Source organism: Pagrus major, chromosome 15, assembly GCF_040436345.1.
Source record: "Pagrus major chromosome 15, Pma_NU_1.0".
NCBI classification, from domain to species: domain Eukaryota; kingdom Metazoa; phylum Chordata; class Actinopteri; order Spariformes; family Sparidae; genus Pagrus; species Pagrus major.
Genome location: NC_133229.1, coordinates 23,694,601 through 23,717,660, shown reverse-complemented (window position 1 = coordinate 23,717,660; position 23,060 = coordinate 23,694,601). Strand labels below are relative to the sequence as shown.

General features: G+C 40.7%; 1 protein-coding gene across 2 annotated transcripts in view; it reads left to right on the top strand.

The window, feature by feature from the left end:
• The window catches only part of adam12b (ADAM metallopeptidase domain 12b), an 83,907-nt gene that overhangs the window by 14,381 nt on the left and 46,466 nt on the right, over window positions 1-23,060 (top strand). Inside the window, exons 2-4 of one of the 2 annotated variants that reach the window (XM_073481891.1) lie at window positions 3-124; window positions 2,282-2,355; window positions 21,220-21,298. In XM_073481891.1, coding sequence (XP_073337992.1) covers window positions 3-124; window positions 2,282-2,355; window positions 21,220-21,298 — 275 coding nt within the window. Of the gene's footprint in view, window positions 1-2; window positions 125-2,281; window positions 2,356-21,219; window positions 21,299-23,060 lie in introns of those variants that run through there. The other variant, XM_073481892.1, reaches the window with a different exon arrangement.

Below are 23,060 nucleotides of genomic sequence, written 5' to 3'. Positions count from 1 at the left end.
AGGAAGTAGTCCAGACAACCCTAAACGGCGAGGGGAAGCAACCAAACCAGAACGCTATGGGACCACAGTACCTCTGCTGCTGAAGGGCAAGGAGCGCAGACCTCTCAACCAGCTTGCGGCTAGGGTAAATGCTCACAAGGCCACGACAGATGTCTGGCTTTTTGTTTGACATAACCATTTGATTCCCTACCCGGTTGCCTGTTTCCCCGCTTGCTTGATTTTCTCCAGCAGAAAGTCCCCTCCTCAGCAATGTTTATCCTGTTGTGGTTTCTCTCCTTGCTTGCTCCCACTCCTTTGTTTTAAATACATCCTTTTTTGTTTGTTGTATACACGGTTGTCCTGTAGGCGATACATGCTGTGAAATTACTCCTGAAAGTTGTCAGCCTTTCAACAGTGTTACAAGTCAGCAATATACAAACCTGAGTGGGAATGACTCAGCGTGAAGCAGCCTTGTAGATTTTGCACCATAGAAATGCATACATACATATGTGCAGTCAACTGGGCCCCATCTGGACTCCTTAGACTTGTGTTCTCAGGCAGGGGAAACCACCTACTACAGTTGAAAAAGAAAATGTTTGAAATTCGGCATCCCCCACCACAACTTAAGGAAACTTTTCCAGAGAAGGGAAATGCGTAGGTGTTGAGAACTCCCTGAGCAATCAAACATATTTTCCTGGTGCAGAGAAGTCGCCATCTGAGAGAGTTGTTTTATTCTAGCCATATGCTCCTCTCTCAAAGTCAGTCAGTAGGAGGAGGTCAGTGGTGTTAATTGCATGAATTGTTTATCACCGACATGTCACATAGGCACAAGGAAAAAAAGCTACTTTCAGCTTGATGGATTAAATTTAGCACCCTGTTTTCAACTTCATCAGATATGTTTAACCATCAGCTACTGCTGGCATAAGGCATTTTTGTTGAGGAGACAGAGTGGTGTTACCGTAGGCTATCTACAAACTGACCCTTTCCAAATTAAACTGACCGCTTGGGCAGCTGGTGATTGTCTTATTGCACTCAGACTTAAACCTCCCCAGAACAGATTTATAAAGCTGCTCCTTGTGCCAATAGAGGGTTATCAAGCAGTCGTAAAGTATTGCAGAGTCATTACTTACAGTGACATCCACTCTCCTCACACACATACTCGCAGCCAGACTTACTCTCAAAGGTAGACACGCTGACTCTCAGACAGAGCTGCAGACCGGTTGGCAAAGTAATGCCCTGAAGGCATTGGTCAGCAGACCTAAGAGAAGTCACAGCACACAGTACATCTGAAATATCAACCGGTGATACAAAAATCTATCTATTTCTCGCTCATGAAAGTTTCTTTGTCTTTATCTTGTATTTTTATGTTCATGTTGTGGAAATGATCTGGTATACAGGCATGGCTACTTTGCTTTGGTTCAATCTTTCAGTCTCATAACAATCATTTTCTGACAGGCGTCAAGTCATCTTGGAGCTGTTTGTTGGGAAAGTTCTGTTTTGAGATTTGATTCGAAAATGACATTTGACATTGTGAGCAAAATCCCACGCATCAACTTAATGTCCCTGGCTCTTGCAGCCATAAAGCAGCAGCACCCATCTCATGATGTGCCATTTCCATTAGCAGTAACTTATTATAGCTGTTATGCAGTGTAAAGAGAGGGAACAATAAACATTGTGGCTGTTATCAATAGGTAGTGTGGAGGCAATTTGAAGCCAGTGCCGGAAAGGCGGACTCCGCCATTAACAATAAAAACTGCTATTGAAAGTAATCATTGAATGTGAATAATTTAAATGGATACAGCAGGGAAAAAAAATGATTTCACAAAAAAAATTATAAGCATTTTAGTTTTAAAGAGACAGTATGGATAGAAAACGTAAAGATCCCATAGTGTAGAAAGTGTGATTTCTATGTCTTTTTTGATTATATACTGAATACTGAGGAAGGACACCAAAGCATGCAGACCTATGCGAAAACACGGTGGGCGGTGCCTGCTCAGGCCTGTCAGAGCTAATGTATTTAGATTTAAGATTAAAGCATGTGAACAATTTTCTAGTAGAAATCCATAATACGGGACCTTGGTGTTGTGAAATTGTGAAACTAGTCCGGTGTACCTACTTCTGAGTGAAGGATGTGGACGCTTTCTTCCTGTTCCTCTGATACTATTGTGCCTTGCCACATCCTGCCTTGTGTACAACCCTTGTGTCAAAGTAAGGCAAAGCTTCACACAAATGCTGATCCACAGGCAGGATGGAAGAGATCCGGGCACCACCTTAACGCTCCTATCATCTTTTTGTGTTTCAGGGTTACCCTGCGTCACTCCAGCTGCTGGTAAATGCGGAAGGGGAACAGCTGATCCTGTTGCTGGAGAGAAATGAGTGAGTTTTCCTCTCATTCGTTTGAATTCTCTTTCCACACTCACCGGGAAAGAGGAAATTTGATATTTATTATGTTAATTACAGCAAATAGATAAACCCACACTGCCAGCTATGCATGGCTGGAGTTGTATATGCAAGCGGAGGATCAGTTGTACAGGAGTGGGCTATAATATAGTGTATTCAAAGAGGAAGAAAATAATATGTCCCCTAGTGATTAGACTATTTTATGGTTCAGGATCTCTGAAGGGCCGAGAGATGAAAGCTGAAAAAGAATAAGGCTGAAGAGAGCGCTGAGGACATGCTTGTCCTCCCCTCCTCTGCGTTCCCTCTCCTCTTTTCAATCTACTCCCTTCCAGGCTGCGAAAAAATTACACAGTGAACTGTGAAACGAGGGGTGGGGATCATTTGGAGTTTATAAATATGTAGATGCACGCACTGTTTCATACGAAGAGGAGAGATTGCTGAAAAGCCAGAAAGGAAAAAGTGTGTACAGGCCAGGTTACATGTCCTGGGAAATATGCAGTCTCACAAGAATGATGGCATCGCCATCGCAGGTTCTGTTTCTGCCAATGTTTCTTACTCAGAGGGAGTGGAGACATAATATTTCATCCTGCTGCTCTGGGATTCAGATATTGACACTGGAGTGATGGACTTGGTCCGAAACTGGTCCAACCTCATCACTGGTAACTCTAGAACAAACAGAAATTGCACAGCTGAGATTTTAAGGCTGCTTCCTCTTTTCAAACAGCAGAACCTCAGTTTGAAATAAAAAACAGCTATTATCATCAACATTTAGAAATTTACTATCATACATCAGGCATATGGAAGCTAGCACCTCAAACCACTATGAAAAATATTTAAATTAGGTAATTTCAGTAAACGAGTAACACCTCTCCCCCTGTCTTATTTCCCTCTGCCCATAACTCAAGGTGTCCGGCCAACACAATTCTAATTACTGGCCAAACAAACTTAAAAACTACTATAAATATAATGTCCCTATCCAGAAGTTACAGACACCCTAGAAACACACTGTCCTGACTGACCCTTCCTAATTCCCCGTTCTCCATGTGACCTCAGCATCAGCTGTGAGTCATCCGTCACCAGCCTGAGGCCCAGGAGCATGCTGCCATTCCCATCCGGCCTGTTCCCTGTCAGGCCAGATGTGTCCTCTGATATCGCTTCACCAGTTCAGCCAATTCAGAACAGGTGGTCTCTGACCTCTACATGGGGCTGTTTTGTCAAGGCTGTAACCAGTCAGTCTGGGGCAGAAGGACAGATGAGGGCAGACGACATGAAAATGCGGAGGATGTAGCCTTGATGTTTTTCAAAATAATTTAAAGTACAATTTTTTATGTAGCTCCAATATATTTCACATATTTAACAAATAGCCGGGATATGCTTGATAGTTCAGTTGCTCAGCATTAAGAAAAAAGGTTCCATTTAGGGTATGAGTATCAGTTTTTCTTCTTCCCTAGCAGCAACAAAATATGTAAGCTGAAAGGCAATTTTAATAATAACAGCACTTTCGAGGTGTGGTATGCAAATTATATATATTTTTCCGCCCAAAGCTGCCCTTCTGGCTTCACTCGCTGACGCAAGCTGTCAGTGTGGATATCTTCATATTCCTCACATCAACGTCATGTTTTTTCAGGCCACTCTTCAGTTCATGTCTAATGCTGCAAGGCTGTGGGGAATAGGTCTGACATTTAATAGAGCTCATTGGGGGGGCTCTGCGTCACATTTTTCTGATTTTGATTCCTGAAAATATAGTTTTCATTGGATACTGAAGTTGAGCATCTGTATGGGATGGTCTTAGGGATGCATGATATGTGTTGGTAAATATATATTATCAGTTAACGGCCGATAAATGTCTTCATTAACTTAACAAGCACAGCATCTACACACTCCGATACAGTAGGTGGTGTTATGCATCTTTAAAGTTCTTTTGCGATCCACCAGTAAACACAAAGAAAACTAGAAGGAGAAGAAGAAGAAGAAGATGATTAGAGAGCCAAACATGTTTGCGAATTGCAATTTGCAATCAAACCTTAAACCTCTTTAATAGCACCTCAGGTCATTAGTACATTTTAATAGCTAAGCAGTGTTCAGACCCTGAAAATTGTAGTTCAAATCGTGCAGTTTCTATTTCGTGTAATGGTCTGATTTTACATCTAATGTTTGAATACTCAACTCTGTGTAAGCATCATGTTTTTTCGGAGGATCCCTGAAACAAGCAGATGAGAAACATAAAAGCATTACATTATGGAATATGTTTAACTTTAATGGTACTTGAGGAGAAATGTGGTGAAAACGTTGAAGGTTTGGAGGTGAAAGTTTGCAGAATCAAGGGGAAATGAGCAAACAAACCATTATGTGTTGTGGAGTTGAAGAGTTCACTAAGTGGTGCCTCTTTCTGCAGGTTGTGCAGTTATGGCAGGTTTTCCGTGAAGGCTCATCTTTTTTTTTGCTTGAATCTGCTGAGCCTGTGCAGTTTGCTCCTTTGGCACTGCTGTAGAGCACACCTGTTCCAAGGCCAGTGTGAAATGATCTCAGTCCTCACCAATATAAACACGCAACCAGATCCAATTAATAAACTGCTGTTCGTTAGCTGCCTGGCTCGTTCCCAAGAAAAACTTGGCTACAGCAAGACAAGTACAGATCTACTGAGGAGAGAAATCAGTGGGGTTCACTGTGTGTGTGTGTTTAGTCAGAGACTCCTTGTATTTCTATGCCTTGTAAATTTTGTGTTCATTGCACGAACACCCAAGTGTGGACTGGATTTTATCTCCAGGGATGGTAGAGGCCACTTCTTCTTTGTCCTTGCCTGCCACTGGGATCACGCTGCCTGAATAAAAACATAGAGCAGAGGCAGTAAGTGGACTGCCTCTGTATTTCAGAGACTTTTAAATTTTGTGTCGCTTTTTCAAAGTCACTAAAATGTAGCACAGTTGTCAAAAGAAGAGCCCTAAAGACCTCGGTTCAAAATGTTCCTGCTTGTTAATGTGTGTGCTAAAAAAGTAATTTCAGTGCAAAATGTTCTTTTGCTCTCTTTGTTAGTTTTGAATTTGGTTTCAGTAGCCGAGCAGCATATGGGGACATGCCTTAGACCGGCCTCTCTGCTTGATTTCAATTGTAACAGCCTTATGGGTTATTTCATATTAGCTTCTTTGTCCCAAATGTCAGTTTGTTTAAAATAAGTAGCTTAACAGGGTTAAAAAGGGGGAAAATGTTTTCCCATTACTCTGTCATGTTTCTTTTTTTATCTTAAGAGCAAAGGGAATTGCTGTGTCATATACAATATTTAAGACTTGACGTGTTGTATAGTGCAAACAGAGCTGGACAGACCTGCAGCCTTGTGCCAGCAGCGGCTGCTTTGATGTATAGCATTGATCAATGGCACAGTTGGCCAGCTTCAAATGATTAATGGTGGTCGTATGGGACATTCCACATTAGTCTTGATTAAAGACTTCAATAGCTCTGTCTGGGGGACCAAGGTGTGTGTGTGTGTGTGTGTGTGTAAGAGAGAGGGAGGGAGAAAGAGAGAGAGAGGGAGAAAGAGAGAGAGAGAGGGCCCAGGAGTATCAAAGATGTTCAGCCTGACCCGCTTACTTGAGTTTTGTACATTTAGTTATAATTTCTGCTTTCTAAGGCCCATTATTGTTTGATTTATCTCATTTAAAGAGATACTATGTTACTTTTAATTGCAGCATAACTGCAGCCACTGTGGTCACAAGTGGCAATTATGTATCAGTGGTAATTACTAAAACACACTTTAGTTTAAGAAGTAGAGGAGAGTCATATAGAGCTGTAAAAATAAATGGATTAGCTGTCAACTATTAAATTAATTGCAAACTATTTTGCGCATTGATTAATTGGTTTGAGTATTTTTTTAAGAAGAAAAAATCAAATTACTCCGATCCCAGCTTCTTAACTGTGAATATTTTCTGATTTCTTTATGCGTCTGTGACAGTAAACTGAATATCTTTGGGTTGTGGAAAAACTCAGACAATGAAAATAATTGCTAGTTGGATTGTAGTAACATTGTGGTAATATTGGATCCCTTGATCAACAAAAAAGTCCTCAAATGTTAAATGTTGTCAAAAAATATTGGAGAGAGCACAAAACAAATGCTGAGCACTACTCCATCAGCAAGTCTGAGAAGGCCTGACAGCAGAATCAGATTTGAATGTGCAATCACAAAATACATGCGCCTGTTCCTGAGTTGCTTGCCTAGCAGGCTGCAAAAAGACACACTTACATCTGAATGTCAGGGTCATGTCTTTTTGAAGTTAAATTCTTTTAATATATTGCACCTCAGGAAGGAGTGATTGATGACCATCTGATGATTTGGGGCAATCTGATTATATTTACTTCTGATTGAGAATATGTATGATAAGAGTTGCGAATGGCCATTGCCAAAATAAGGAGAAACGGCGCGACATGGGTGAAATCATGGATCCTAAAGTGACAGGCTTGTGGGGCTTCCCCTTTCTTTTTACGTTTTGTCTTCTTGTGTACTGACTTGCTGAGCTGAACAGCCAATCAGAGTGATTTCTCTCACCAACCGGGCTCCGTCGGCGATTCTACTTGCTCAATCAGCCGCAAAGCCCTCAACAAGGGTCAAATAGCGGCGACTGTGTACCTGCACTGCAACAACCAGGGCCACAGACACTCACCAACGGCCCTGAAATTAATAGACGACCGACAATCAGTCTGGTGTGTCAGGGCCCTGAGATCACACAGACACCAAATACTGCTCTTCGTCTCCCCTATGGTGCTTAAACTGCCCCAGCTTTTATCTGAATAGAAGTAAGGGTCTAGTATGATGACCCTTCACTTCCAGGTCAAATTGAACAGGTGCTCTTGGTTTGAGTTTATGCAGAGGACTATCCCCATTGCTATCTTAAATCTAGTTGCACAATTTGTCCTGCTCAGCACTCTGTTAACGCTCTCGCTTCTGTCCTCCCTCGTGCACAAATCTGAATCGATGCCTGTGCGTTCTCAAAGGTTAACTTGCAGACTGAGTAGTTTTTGATTTGGTTTGCACTTGCTCAAATCTTTTGTCACTTCTCCCATAAATTTAACTGAAATGTATTGTCATTTTTTGCCACTTCGAACATGCTGTTTTTGTTAAAATACTTTATTCGTTCGGCTTTCTCCTTGAACACAATGAGCTTCATGTGCTCATAGTCAAAACTAGACCATCCGTTTCCCAGTGAGACCATTTCCTTTCATTCTTCTGTGGCAGGAAAGAAAAGAGGAAAAGAGCCCTTTTGGAACACATGGCCACATCTAAACAACATCATTATGTTTCTGACAAAAAAAAAAAATCCCCATAGCAACATCCTTGGTGTGTTTTCTTTGGGAAAGACGATGTGCTCCATTTCAATAGCACAGCTGGCAATGCCAAGATGTCTTTCAATGTGTCGTACCACAGAGGAGGTATATTATTATTAAGGCCAGACAAAGAAAGACCCCAGGTTTACTTTAATTGGATCTGTCAATAGAAGGAGATACGTTGAAATGTATGTGGCTCCGTCTTTCAGTGGCACTATTTATGCGGAAAAGAACTGGCTGCTGGCTTGTTCGACTGTCAATTCTGAAGCTTAATCAGGCTTGTAAAAGGAGCTTTTATAGGTGTGACAAGTCAGTAATGATGGGTTTCCATAGTGTGTAAATAAACTTACACTGACCTCATGACCTGCCTGAAGAATATAGTAGAGAAAGTAGAATAGAAATAGATGGATGCCCTTCAACACTTCCTATTGCACCAACTCTTCCACCACTCCCACTTCCTCCGTTCCCTCACGTCGGTGACCAAGTTGTTGTGATGCTCTCTTCCTGTCGCTGTCGTTATCTAGGTCTTTCTTACCCCCTATCTCTTGCTGTCTCTTCCTATCCCTTCCTCCCACGCTCTCCACATGCATGCTTGTGTTTTCACTGAGCTGCTCTTCTGTCACCATGCAACCTGAGCCCCTGACAAAGCCACCGTTGGGGAACGTTGGACCTCAGACTGCTGTTTGGTGCCAACACATGTGTACTCTTACTTTGGTGCCAAGTCTCTGTGTGACTTTCCCTTGGATGCCAAGGCATTTTGTTCTGCCTGTTGCAATCAATTCACGCATTATTACAAGGTTAAACACCAGTCACCTACAAGCAACGGGTTTCTATTAGCTGTTTCGACTGCACTTTTTCTCATTGTGTATGCCAAATACGCTCTGATTTCCTGTTGCGATACAGTAAATCGGAGAAAACTAGCTGTGTTCAGATAGACAAGAGGACTGCATAAAAAACTGAGCCCCTACATTCTTTTAAAGGAAAACATGCACACCATATTTTCACTGTTGATCTGACGATTGTCGCAACAGGATAAGATGATTGCCGCAGTCTTTCCTTTCCAGAGCAGAAATCCATCCTCACAATATTGAAAACTGTATTTTACTTTGTAATCTGTGAGTGTCTGATATGCCTTAAAAATGATTGATCTACCACTCATCCATCCCTCTTGGATCGTATTTTCATTGTCTTGCTGGTACACAAAATATCAATTCCCAACAACCTAAGACAAGAGATTCATACAGGTTTACTGCAGTGGCTGTAAGTCATTTACCTGCTGCTGGCGTTTTGTCAGGTAGAGAATAAAAAAAAACACTTTGGCAGTCAGATCTCTTCCAGCTCCCCTTAAACATTGTGTGTAGAGACAACTATCCCAAAACACACATCTTGTCCGGAACCATGAGATCAGGAGCACACTGTTATAGTACTTTTACACATCCTGTCTGTTTGAGTATTGATCTGATAGTGAATGTCACCTCGTTTCCCCTCTGATGACATTGTGGTTGTAGTTTTTGTTAAGCTTAGAGCACACAGTAATCACATATTGCCTCCTGCCATCTTTAATTAGTTGGCTAAAGAGTTTGTGGATAATGCAGAGCGCCCTTGGGGAAAGTTGCCCAGTCTTGAAGGACAATAAGAAAAAAAAAAGTGAGAGAGAGGGAGAGAGAGCAGTCTAGGTGTTTCTTGGGGAAAAGATTAGAGTGGTAGTTTTTTGACCGATGGGATCAGAGCCAAGCATCAGAGCCAAGCTAGCTCAAAGTCCATGTTTTCTTCTCTTTAAGTCTCTCCCTGTTGTACGTTCACTTCCTCTCTTTGCCTCTCTCATTCCCTAAAAGTGTGATTAATTTCCCAGACCCAAGAGATCTCTGGGGAAGATCAGTCTTAAACCTTTTTATTTTTTTGGACCAACGGATAGTTTAAATTGATTTGGCCCTAAAAAAAATCACTTAACTTCTAACTTGTAATAAAGTTCTTGCATGACGTTATTCACATTGAGCTGGAATCAGCTTGTTTATTTGTATATTTTCAGTACAATAAAACTATTTTACCTATAAACTTCGTTGGAGTGCAGATGTATTATATACATAAAATTCAATGTGCTCCACTTATTGCCCTAATTTTGCTTTCGATGAACCAGTTAAGTACATGAATGCACTTATGCAGTAGTCAGCATATGACATCATCTATTTGTTCGCTTCCACAGACCTATTTTTAGGGGCCTGCAGCAGTAGAGAGAGGATGGCGAGGGTGTTGTCACAGCCAGTGTGGTCAGGTTGTGTTTTGTGTTTCGGAGAGTACGTGTTCATTTCTCATTAATGTGAACATCTCCCAATTTTAACTGCTTTTAACCTTACATATACTGAACAGAGAGCGGGTCACCTGTCAAGGGTGCTGGCCAGCAGAACAATTAGGATCCTGTAAGCGTAAGCGGTTTTCTGGTTCGTTTCTGAGCTCTTAACAGAGAGTAAGAACCTCCAAATGAGAGTACAGAGGTGACGCATTTGCAGCCTTGTTCTCAAACTCCTTAAAAAAGACTAAATTAGACCCTGATATGCTCTGTATGGTGTCAGTAGAGTGAACCATTGCCTCAGTGTAGGTGAGTAGAAAATCTATTATCTGCGTTGGAGTTTTTGATGTGGTGGAGTGGGGCTACAGATGTTGATGGTGCATAATATCCCTATTTATCGTGGGCATCATTTATCTGCATCAGCAGGAAACATCCTGTAGAGCGTGGTACATGAGTGATTACATTACCTCGCTGTACATAGATACATTTCTCAAGATAATAAAATGCATGCGCGAACTTTACATTATAATGCACATCCATGCATTTGTCTATGACAGGATACAGCCATTAGTGTACAATTTGTCACCAAACTGCAGTTCCTAGGCCAGGGAAGCAGCATGTAGTAGGGTGTATCATCATCACATTTCACACACAACCTCCTAAAACCCTTTGCTATAAAAGCTTGATATAAAAGCTTTAATGAGACATTCTTTTTAAAGTAGAAATTGCTTTGTGTGTGATTCACATCCTCTATATTTCAGCATGGCACAGAATGGGTCATTTGTAGTGGACCCATGAGAAATAACTACTGTTCTGCCTGAGACAGCACAGCTCAGCAACTGTTTCCCTCTCTCACTGGTGTTTATCTGATATTGTTAATGCCAACAATATCGCTCCCCTTGCTATCAGCACATACAGGTGATATAAGATACAGATTAAAGGGATTATCGAGATTGCTTCTGAACTAAAGCTCCTGTTCTGCAGCAGTTTACACCTGCATTATCATGTATGTTCCAGATCCAGATTCCAGATTGAGATCACTTTCTGAAATCACAAATGTGTGGTGACTGAACATAATGTATGAAATGTATTTCAGAACTCTGGCAGGTCGCATACTGCCGGTTTCAGTACATTATGTCAAACAGCTTTATCAGTGATTAGAGGGCTTGTATTCATTAGTTTAAAAGGTCAGGAGTGTTTACATGCAGCACAGATGTATGCACACACACAATCACACACACACAAGGTAGCCCAGTGCACACATGAGAGGAAGCGGTGTTCATAATAAATCCAGATGTGACCTGGAAAACAAGGTAGAGAGGAAGTGCATCACCGACATCACTGATAGAGGGGATTTTTTGCTGAATGGGTCCATGTTGAACTTGACAACACAGGGGCAGCAGCACAATGAATCGACACGCTGTGTGTATAAACACAGAAGCCAGTGGGAAGAAAACAGTAACGTACTATTGCTGCTTTGTTGTAGAAACAGATAGATGTATACTGAAAGAGATAAATATGTTCTTTTGGAACAGAAACATTGTACATTTATGGTTCATATTTATTATTTTAAGTATTTAATGTTTATTAAATGTTTTTTATGTGGTTAAACTGGGTTTGACATCTCTTTACATGTTTGGTCAGTTTGGTCATCTCTTTATATGTTGTGATATTATTTTACTCACTGAAATAATTGCTGACATCTGGGACCATGACAACACAAGAATTTAAACCACTTTATTTGGAGGTTAAATTAAAAGTAAGCACAGCTGAAATGTAATAGGCTCCAGTGATGCTGAAAAAAATTGTGACCGCACAATTAGGGCAAGCACAGTATGTCAAACATGGATCAGAATTCAATCTGTAAACTGGGATGGATGTTTCAACAGACAGCACATTTATTTTTATTTTATTTGCCGGACTGCTGGTGTTTCTTGCACTGCCTGACTTCTTTTTAACAATGTTTCTGCTTCCATAGATGTCAACTATTAATTGGCAATTGCAATGGTATTATTAGAGCTGTCGTGATAATTGATTAGTTGTCAACTATTAAATGAATCGCTAATTATTAAATCATTTAATTTGAATTAGTCAACATTTTCAAATTCCAGATTCTTAATGTGAATTTGTTCTGTTCTGTTTATTTTTTTACTTCTAATTGAGAAAGTAATAGACAGATTAATTGACAAGGATATAATCGCAAGTTGCTGCCCTAGTTATTATCACCATTATGAATGATGGCCAAACCTAAAAGAATGCAGCTCATGCTGTCTGTGATTAAACTATTGAAGATCAGTGACATTTCTTCTATAGATCCTTTTATAGACCTTATTGAGAGACCAATGGCTTTGTGACCTCTGTACCCTGTGGTCAGCGGGCAGATAAATGCAGTGCAGTATTGTATTTTAGACATTGATGTGCTCCAGACTGCTCACACTGGCTTTAGCTATCAGAGAAATGTCAAGTGTCTCCCAGCAAGAAACTCAAAATCAGGCCTCTGATTAACTTAAAAGCACTTGTTGTTTTACCACCCGTAGCCCATCCAATAATTGACATCTCCTGCTCAATACCCAGCAGCCATGACAACTCAAGTTACACCGCATCAGCATCGGTGACGGATTGCTCACCCTGATCCTCATGTTAAAATGATACATCAGTGCCGAGTGAAAGTTTCCATCTCCACCATGTTTGCAAGGTAATGGGGTGGAGAATGACAGAGTGCATGCTATTATCTTATTGGAGAATCAGTGCAGCATCCGTGTAAAGTGTAAAGAGTGGGTTTAATGACGTGTGGCGTTTTTTAAGAGGAGGGGAAGAAATGCTCCATGGGGTCTGGGACTGTAGAGCTGATGTTCTGGGGATGTGTGCAGTCAGCGGAGCGACGACTTGTTATATTAAAACAGTTGTCTTGTGCAGCACAAGTGCTCCTTACAGCTTGAAGTTTAAAGTCAGTTTGTCAACTTTTAGGATTTTAAAAAATGAGCAAATGTGTGGATGACATGGCTGGGTGTGAGGAGATGATTCACATTGATATGCGCCAGTTTTAAAGAAATGATGGAGTAAGACAAAAATAAAAGGCAAGGAGAGAAAAAAGAAAGACAAAAAACATCTTTCTTTTTTTTTGTTCAGCTCTTAATTGCATATTTCCCCTGAAGACAAAAAAGTATGGCTGAACAATGAGGCTGCCCAGGGGAGCCACCATAGATTAATTGGACAGATAGGAACCCTCTGACATTAACATTTATGCATTTGTTTACTCTTTTTCAATGAATAATAATAGGCCACCTCCCTTGAAGATCCCTAGTCACTCATTAGTTCCGGTGTGTAGCTTGTTATGGATGGGAATATTGAAGCAGCAAAAGCAAAAAACTGTTCATCTCAGTACTGGGCAGGCATGCAAAAACTATTTCCAGAGGTTGTTTAGAATACTTCTTTTCACAAACTTTTAATGAAGGTTTGATGCTACTGCACACACTTGTTATCCATATATCAGCTTCACTTTGCAGAACAACATTAGATGAGGTAAAATAGCCTTGATCTTCTGCCTGGCACGTATGCAAATAATCAAGCTTTGGGCAAATTGTTCAAAGATATAATGTGTTCAGTATTTTCTTTATAGTAATTCATTTTAGATTTATTACCTGAATCATTATTCAGGCATGATGTGCCAGTTTTTTATTGGGTTCACACCATTTTAAATGGGTTAATTGAAAACATTGCGGCTACAGATGCTTCTTTTCATCTCACTCCAGTATTTGAAGTAAAATGTTTTATGTAAGCGTGAGATGTAAGCTGGGGGCTTGCTAACTGGTAGCCTGCAGCTGCACTTCCAGACACACTGCCAGAGATCCTTTATTGATTTGCCTGAAAAGATGGTTTACTGCGGACAGGTTTGAGGAACCAAACAGGTGGCATTTTTATGTTGAACTCTCAAATCTGTATTTTTGGTTAAAGTTATGTGAACCTGCCTAGCCCTAACCTGCAAAATGTAAATGACTCTTGCTCTTAGAAATCCAGATGCGAGTCTAACAATTGCATAACCGCCAGTGCTGAATTGTGACCTTAATATCGAAAGTCAAATTGAATCATCAATTTGGAGAATCATACTTTCCCTTGAGGAAAACAACAAAGATGTTAATGATTTTTATTGGAAACATGTTAAATTAATGGTACAGCAACAATAAAGTCATAGAACACGTTCACCTTCATTTTTTCACCCACCTACTCAAAACAGCAGAACCATTCGCCTGACCCAGTCACCTGCAGGAAAATCACATCAAACCTGGGTGACTCCCCCTTCACAAGATAAAAAATACAAAAAAACTTAACTAAACAGTAAAATAAAAACAAATTATTGCCATAAATATGGAAAAGTATGATATTCTTTCCTCTTCATTCGGTACTCTGCCCAAAACAATTGCTGGCAATAAAATATCGTAGATAATTTATTAAATGAGTTAAGGGAGGTAAAGAGACTAGAAAAAAGCATGTAGAAGTTTTCAATGGAACCTCTTAAAGTAAATAAACTTTTTTCTTCATGCAGAAAATCTTCCAGGTTGATGGTGGATTTGAACTGTTCCTCAGTGATAAGCGATTGAAGATAATGAGCTCCTTAACTGTTTTCATCCATTACTTCAATGATTGATCAAGCATGTATTCATCGCTCTGCTATGAAGAGCATACAGTATGTTACTCACCATACATAGACAGTTTATGCTTCACTGCTTGGTAGTTGGGGGGGATATTGCCTCCAGGCATTTTGGGCTTGTGCCGTTATCATCCGGTGCCCAGAAACTGGTTTGTTGGAGTAATAGAGAATTCAAACACTCTGTTAGCCACACATTTCACATTCACAACGGTCTAATGTTAAGCTGCGAAAGCCCGATGCTTTAATTACAACAAACAGCCTCAGTGGTGCAATAAGTGGAGAGGATACAAACGCCAGCGGCTAATTTTGCATGAGATGGACAAAATGGATGAGGCAGCGTTAAAGCAGCTGGCCGTACAGAGTAGTTAGATGGTTGGCCTGGATTCATGTACAGGCTTCACTCTTACTGTAGATGAGCGCATTTTCCCTCCCGCTGATTCGACCAACTATTCCCTTTTAAAGGCCGCAGGGGGAATATGACATCATGCACTTTGTACGGTTACGAGGAAAAATATGTTTAGTGTGGGAATTGTTTTATGGTGTTAAATATTCCGGACATGTAGGCCAGCAGCTATGAAACAGTTCATTCTTTAACAGCTCTGCTGTACCTCGCTGCTGTTAGCTGTGGTGATTGCTTTAGCTCACAACCGAGGGAAATAATCACATTGATATAGCTTCGGTACAAATTGCAATGTTTCACACCCACCTGGTGTGTGATTTCATTAAAGGTATAAAAAGGTTTGGGGCTTGACACCACAGCCTTTTTAATCCCCATTCTGCACCTGCAGCCTTGCATTTTTACCTAAATGCTGTTATCAATTCAAGACTTTTTAAGACTATGGTCGTAAAAAGCAGTGCCAGTAAAAAGCAACGAGTGGCAAAAAGAAGATCTGGAATCATAAAAGGTAAGGTTACCATAAGGGTGCTATTAAAGAAAATAAAATCCTATGGAGATGTAAAGATGATATGTCAGAGGAATACCAAGAGAAAAGAAACTGACTCCAGGGGTCTCTGAGTTCTTCAGACTCTCACGTGCTCGAGCAATGTCTGATGCACAAGCCCACGCTATGAATACCTACATTTATATTAAGACTTGTTTTTATACAGTAACACCAATCACCTTCCACCGTGTGCTGTAAAGTGATCGGACGAGTGTCCAGTATGGGTAGCTGCCGTACATCAGCGTTATCAAACTGTCTCCTTTTAGAGAAATGTTGTCTGACCTTCAGAAGATTCTTTCCATCATTTCTGTCAACACCCATATATTATCACTAGACCTATAGTCTTCTTTAGTAGCAAGTCAAGCAGTCATGAAGGAGATCATATGGTCAGTGATGTAGCTCAAACGGGAAAATGCCTTTTTTCATGTATTTTTCCATGAATGCCTGTGATTTTGTTCATTTTAAAGAGAGTGTGTGTGTGTGTGTGTGTGTGTGAGAGAGAGAGAGAGAGTCAGCCTTCCCTGACTGCATCACTGTACCATGATTCATCATTCAACTCCTTCTAGTGCAGAGAGCCTTGTTTCTCCCTCTGCGGCTTGTTTTACTGATGTGATGACTTCACTCGCCTTGGGCACCACATCACACACAGCGCTTTGAAGCCTGAGGTGAGAGACACAGACAAAGAAAGTTGTTTGAATGAGTGTTCTCTCTTGGTGATTGAACGTCAAAAAGGCAGGTTTGCATTTGGATCTGAACCGAATGGCAACTGTAAAAGCAAGTTATAACTTACTCATCACTGTTGCTTGTAAGATGTGGGCCCTGACCATTTTAGTCTCAATAAACAATTTAGAATGTTGTTTTGTCTCAGAATTTGGTTTTCTTTCTTTTATTTCCCAAAGATGAGAATCTTATTTCGGGGAAAGTGTCGTCATCTAGCCCTTTGTGAACTCAATGCAGAATGATTTGAAAGTTAAACAAGCTGCCCTCTGTGTGGCTTATTTTTCGAAGCAAAGAGGGATCTTGACTCATTAAGGAGCTATCTTTGCTTTGGTCAGTCAATATTTAAATAGGTTTGCCCCATCAGCCTGCTTGTTTGATATTAGTCTGCTGCCTGCTGGAGTGTTTATATTGGAAAATTTTAGCCCTCTCTCTCATTAATCCGGCTTTCTAGCCAAACTAGCAGCAGGACTGGTCCACCACTTTGATCGAGACTGAAGAATCTTGACAAGTATAGCATAGATTCCCATGCAATTTATTCCAATGTATTCCAATGGCTTTGTTAATCCAATGACTTTTCCTCTGTGGATGGAGTGAATATATCAAAACTATTGGATGGATTGCAATTAAATTTGGTACAAATTTTGCAACATTGTAGCGTCTCCAGCAGATTTGAATTTTTAAAAAAAATAGTCCATCAAAATATCTCTACATCTGCTTGATGAACTGGCATTTAATTTGGTGCAGAAAGTCATGTTCCCAGAGGATAACCCCATCTGACTTCAGTGCTCCTCTGACTTTTCCACAGGTGCATCACTTGACCATGTCATTACACAGTTTGGCCACTCGAAAACTGGCTTCAGAGCCTGCCGCTTGTCCTGGAGGCCTAATGTGGCATTGAGCTGAAATTTTTTTTGCATTCAGCCTAAATACAGGCTCAGAGAGCTACTAGCGTTGCTTGACGCCATCAATATTAGGGACACAACCTGCCTGAATAAAAATGCAGCACATAAATATACCGGGAAGCCCGATAACAAACTGTTAAAAGTTAAAACTGGGACCTGTAAATACCAGATTCATTTTATGACTCACTGTTATTACAGGCTACAGTTTTTACCAAGAGGAGCGCAAATGTACATGAGTAATCTTTTACAAAGCCAGAAAAGAAGAGTGAAGGAAGGCACTCCTCTAATTCTGCAGTTTAGGGATTTTTCTGCTCCCTTCACTCCTCCCACCCTCATCTCCGTCTCTCCCTAGTTTTCTCTTGCTTTGCTGGCTTTGTACACTCCAGTGCACCCGCTACAGCCAAGCCTAAGCTGAAGGGACATTGAGCTGTATGTAAATCAATTTGGAACGTATCTGTATGTGGAAATTGAATTAGACTTGTCAACCACACCTCTTTAGTTCCTCCTCGTCATCTCTCCCTCCTTCTGTAGTAGTCTCCTCTTTTTCAAGTTCGGCATACAGTAGCACCATAAGTAGCTATAGCTATAGGAAGGCTTAGGGTTAGGCTCGTGGGGTAGAGGGGATTAAAAGAAATCATTGAAGTTAGCAGTCTTCAAAGGAAGCAGAGATACTGCAAGAGGAGCCACATTTCTCTCAAATGGTTTCATGCTCAAGGGGCTTTGTGTAATGGTGAATTATTACATGAGGCATGGAGTCACATATATGTAAATTAGGCTCAGCGCTGTAAATTTGCACAGAATATCGTGCTCTGTGGATGCCTGAGAAAAGGATGATATTAAAAACAACGACTCATGTAAACAACGTGTGACACATCGAGTTTGGGCTTCATCAATTATGCCAGTGTTGTGAGCCTGTGTCTGCTGCGTTTGATTTGTTCTTTTCAAATAAAACTCACCAAAACACGTTGGCGTCAGCAGCAACAACATTTCTATCTCCCGTTATTTCAGATATGACAGAACGTCAAATCTGAGGCTTTTTTCATACAGCAGAAAAAGGAAGATGGGCTTTGTATGGTCCACTGTAATTACTTTTTCTAGTGTGTCCTTGCCTGTTTGGTCCCTGCATTGTGCTCGTCATATGGCAGCCGTTCATTCACTGCTACCCTACACTTGCTGTGTCGGATACAATATGTTTCAGCAATTCACTTGGGTCAAGAGAATTATCTGATATATCAGGGGTCAGGGAAGCTAAAAGGATGACAAAGAATCACAAAGGTCAAATCGTACTTCTACATGTTCAACCAACGTGAGACCAAGGCTGCGAAGAAAAGTGTGGAAAGCTGTATGAAATAATGCTTAAAATTAATTTTCCGAGAAATTTAATTAATTCTGAGGAGCACTTTGTTAGATGCTTAAGAAAAGAGATGGGAGATTATATTTTAAGACAAATAACAGTATTTTCTGCCTCCCCGAGGCGCTATTAAAGAGCCCCTCATTCATCACAATTAACCTGGGTGACCATTAGTGAAACATTAATTAGATGTTAGACTGTGTCTAATGAATCGCAACACACACTTAGGAGCATTGAATCAATGGTTATTGACTGAAGCAATTACAGGAGATTTATATAACTTTTCTGAAGAAGGAAAATGTTCAGTTTATCAGAAGTAAATATTAACAAGCAGAAAAATAGCAAAGACTCACGCTGTCTTTTCACAGGGCACTTCATAACACAAGCTACAATTTATTATACAATGGCAGTTTTTGAATGAATGGAAATTTTTAGGCTGAGACTCTCGTCTTCCTCATGTGGAGTGAAGAAAGAAAGTAATTTTGCACATCCATCAAAAGTAATGTATTCCTGTTCCATTCATAAATTCCCCAACCTGTCTCCTGTATCATCCAAGAGCAAAACTGAGAGCAACACTTGCAGAGTTTACACTGGGTTCCTGCTGGTCCTGAGTGATTTTCACTCCAATTCTCACCTTGTGTTCTCCATCTGAATTGCACTTGATTGGCTGCATGTTCCTCTTGACAAAAATATGGATTTAGGTGTGTAGCTGTTGCTAAAGGAGGCATAATCACATGGAATAGTTCTGGTATTCACAGAGAAACTCGCTATCCTCCATTGCTTTCTGTTTAGTGGAAAAACACGGCACATCTTGGTTGCAGTGAGGATGACATTCTCTATCGGCTCTCAAAGAAAATGTCAAATCGTTCTTTTGAATGTGCTCAGGAGAAAGTAAAACCAACGCCTGCTTTTTTAAAGGTCCAACAGCTCATATTTTTTCTCTGCACTGGGATAGTAAAAAGAAGGAAACATTAATGAGATATGGTGACCAAGGGCGTCTGAACATCAGCAGGGTCATTTTCAGCTGCGGGAGATGCACAATCCCACACCACAGAGCTAAAAGGCAGCCGGCGAAGGGCAGAGGAAACTCTCTTCAAATACTCAGTAAACATTCATGCCCTCATAATCTGTGTGTACTCTTGCCAAGGAGTTGATTACAGGCAGATTCCACCATGTAAAACCAGAAGCTTTAATACAGTATGTGTCATCGTACCAGGGGCTGCCCAAAGCTGGCTCTCCTAAATGTGCCCCCAAAATACAGCACGGGAGCATTCGCTTGGAATTACTGCTCACGTGACACAAATCCTTTAAGTCTTTACTGTATCGTGCATTAGAGCATTTTGAATTTGCCCTCATTTCAATAAAATCATCACAGTATTGTGTTGGTGTTATGTTTGTCAGTCTCACTGCTTTTGCAAGTTAAGCATAAAGACACATATTTGGGGATTTTCCATTAAGCACACACCAGCCTCTGATGTGTCATACATTTTTAATGAAACATACCGGGGCCCTTTAAAGTGATTACTGGCCGCTGGCTTATCGGATTTGGTTTAGAGCTTGCTAATAGCATGATAAGGCACATTAAAGTGATAATAAGTATTTAATGAAGTTAAATGTGGTTGGGCTAGGGCCGCCGAGGATTGATCCGTTTTTAAACAGGTCGGAAGAAATGAACTTTAAACTGACAGTTAAGATATTGAATGGTCCTGGAGTGTGAAAAAAAAGTAAATTTTGGCTCCATCCACTCAAATCTAATTCTGGTTCGTGGTCCTTGCAAGCTGCGTGTGATGACAGAGAGCTGTGGGATATGAATGATTCCCACTGTGGTTTGGACAAACACTGCACTCCAGTTTTTTAAATCCCCTCCATATCCCCTTCTGTCTTTATGAATCCTATGTTTTTTACAGATAAAAGTCAGCCAATTTGCTTTTCTCAAACTTGTTTCAATGTGGCAGTAATGCACTTAGAATACAAATTAAAGTGACTGCTTGGTATTAGATTCACCTTTGGCCTGTGGCATAGTGAGTTTTTTAATGTTGTGGACAGGAATCTTAAATCATGTCACACAGGGAGAAAAAAAATGTCACTTTCCTGCATTTTTCGCTTGCCATTTCATTCTCACTTGCTTGTGCTCTCTCGGTCTTTCTCATACATACACACACACACATTCACACTCATCCTGCCTGATGTCAGAGTGATTATGCAGCTGCAAAAGATGGGTGTTCCTGCTGCTCCTTTGCCAATGCTTGGGGTGGGGCTCACTCACTGTGTCCATCTGCTCATGGCCTTAGGAGGAAAACACACACACATTGATAGTCCGTTTAAAATACATCCACATACACACAAATGCACAGAAAAGCACATGCACAAAATAATTACCTCAGCAGGGATTCTACTCAGTCATGCTGAATGCCAGGGGATTCAAGGACACGTACAAATCACCTAATAAATTCACAGAAAATCAAGTCCCTTCTTGCCTCAGAATGCCTCAGCATTTCGTCTACATTGTCCCCCAAATCCTCCCAAGCAACACTGAATCTACATAAAAAGTCAACTAAGGCGATAGATTTCTTCGTCATCTTAAAACACAGACTTTTTTAATCCATTCAGATTCACGGTTTTGAAAAAGTACCTGGGTGTTTGATGTGTCTGTTTTCCTTTTTTTCTTCTCTTCTTAGGGGCCTTTTTGCAAGCCATTACACTGAGACACATTACCGGGAGGATGGAAGTGCAGTCACCGGTGCTCACAACTTCACGGTACGGTGGCACTCGAGCGCTTCTGACATTTATGGTCCAGCTGATGTGCAGTGGCGCTCTGTAGTCGTGCTATAAAAACTGACCCTTAAAAACGTTCATGTAGACAGATGTTCTTTTACTTACGCAAGATCAGTATCACTGATGATAATCTACACTTTTTTGTTTTAAGCATTGGTTAAAAATCAAATTTAGGATTGTTCTTTAATAACTATCATGTGATCCATTTGAAAGCCTCTGGCTGGTTCTGACCAGGCCGTCTAGCCGGTGGCCTACTTGATGATAAGCTGCGTTTCATGCTGGCTGTTTTTACGCCAACATTGCCATCAGGATTTTGTTATTGAATCCCCTTTTAGAAGCTGATCTATTCCAGACTACTTGTTTTAGTCCATGTGTACATGTACGCTAGCTGTGTAAATCAAAGCGCCTGCTACTCTTTTGAAAATGAAGAAAAAATTGGTGTTTCAAGTGGATTTCAAGTACTTCTGAAGGCCACTCAGTGAGGCCCTTGTCAAAATCAGTTTATCTGCAGGCAGATTGATTCTTCATTCTATGATGAAGGTTTTTTTATACTTCAAGAAGGTAGAGATTGACAGGTAGACATTGTAGCAGCCATTGCAGAGGAGCATTTCTCTGTTGTTGCAAAAACAGTGGGTCTTTTTTCCAAAGTTAAGAGTCTCTTGCCCCTCTGCAAGTTGGATTGCAATCACTGTTTAATTTAACGCCGTGAGGACAGTTTGACAGGTCGCTTACAGCCCAGAGGAGAAATGTTTGGTAATTCGGCAATGACTGACAGGTCTATTTCCCACAAAGTTATGCAAACAGCGTTTTCCACTCTTTCCCTCTCTCACCTTTAATTTCAAGTGGGAGGATGTTACAAGCATTGCATCAGGCTGTCAAATTGACATACTGTATTGTCTCAGATAAGCCTCGCGCAGCTGCACACTTCCAGTACCTGCTGTCAGTGAACTCAGCAATCAGCCATGTGTTAATCAGGGATCAGCGGAAAGACGTGTACTGTAAATAAACTCTGCAAGTCTGTAAATTATTTGATGAGACAAAAGAATCTGTGAAAATATAATGATTTTGCTGCTGCTCCTTGAGCACACATGTCAACACCAGTGAAATAAACCTAAGCAGGAAAGAACTGCAAATTAAAAGATAAAAGAGACTCCACCTGTGAGTCAGTCATTACAAAGATTTTTCAAACCCACAAAAGCTCATTTTAAAACCGGGCTGAGATGTTTTTTGTCTCTGTATGCTTTTCTTTGCTTCATGAAATCTTCTAAAAATGAACATATGGGCAATTATTTCACTTTGAATGCATTTAACTACTTTAAAAATCGCAACCACATTCAGGATAACGAGGGAGACAATCGTGATCACTGCCTGATGTTTTCCTGTATGAAAGGTGAAGTAATCTAGGTCAAGCATAGCCTAAGCACAGAGCCCCTGAGGCTGCTCTATTTTTATTCTTAATGTAATGAATCTCCATTCCATCACCACTTGTCTCTGTAAATTGTACTGTAATTGTCAAACAGAAGTTGTTGGAAACAAAAAAAAATCTCACTCCAAAGTAATTCCTCCTGCAGTTCAATATTAGGGATGAGAAATGGTCAGTGTAGTGACTAATGGCAGTTGATTTAAGAGGGCTGGAGTGCTGCTAGACAGTAAATGGAGGTCTGTAATGAGAGTCACTTCCTCTGCTCTCCTTGTGCTCAGACAACAGTGTTTTCACTGTGTCTGAGGAGCCTTAAATGTCCTC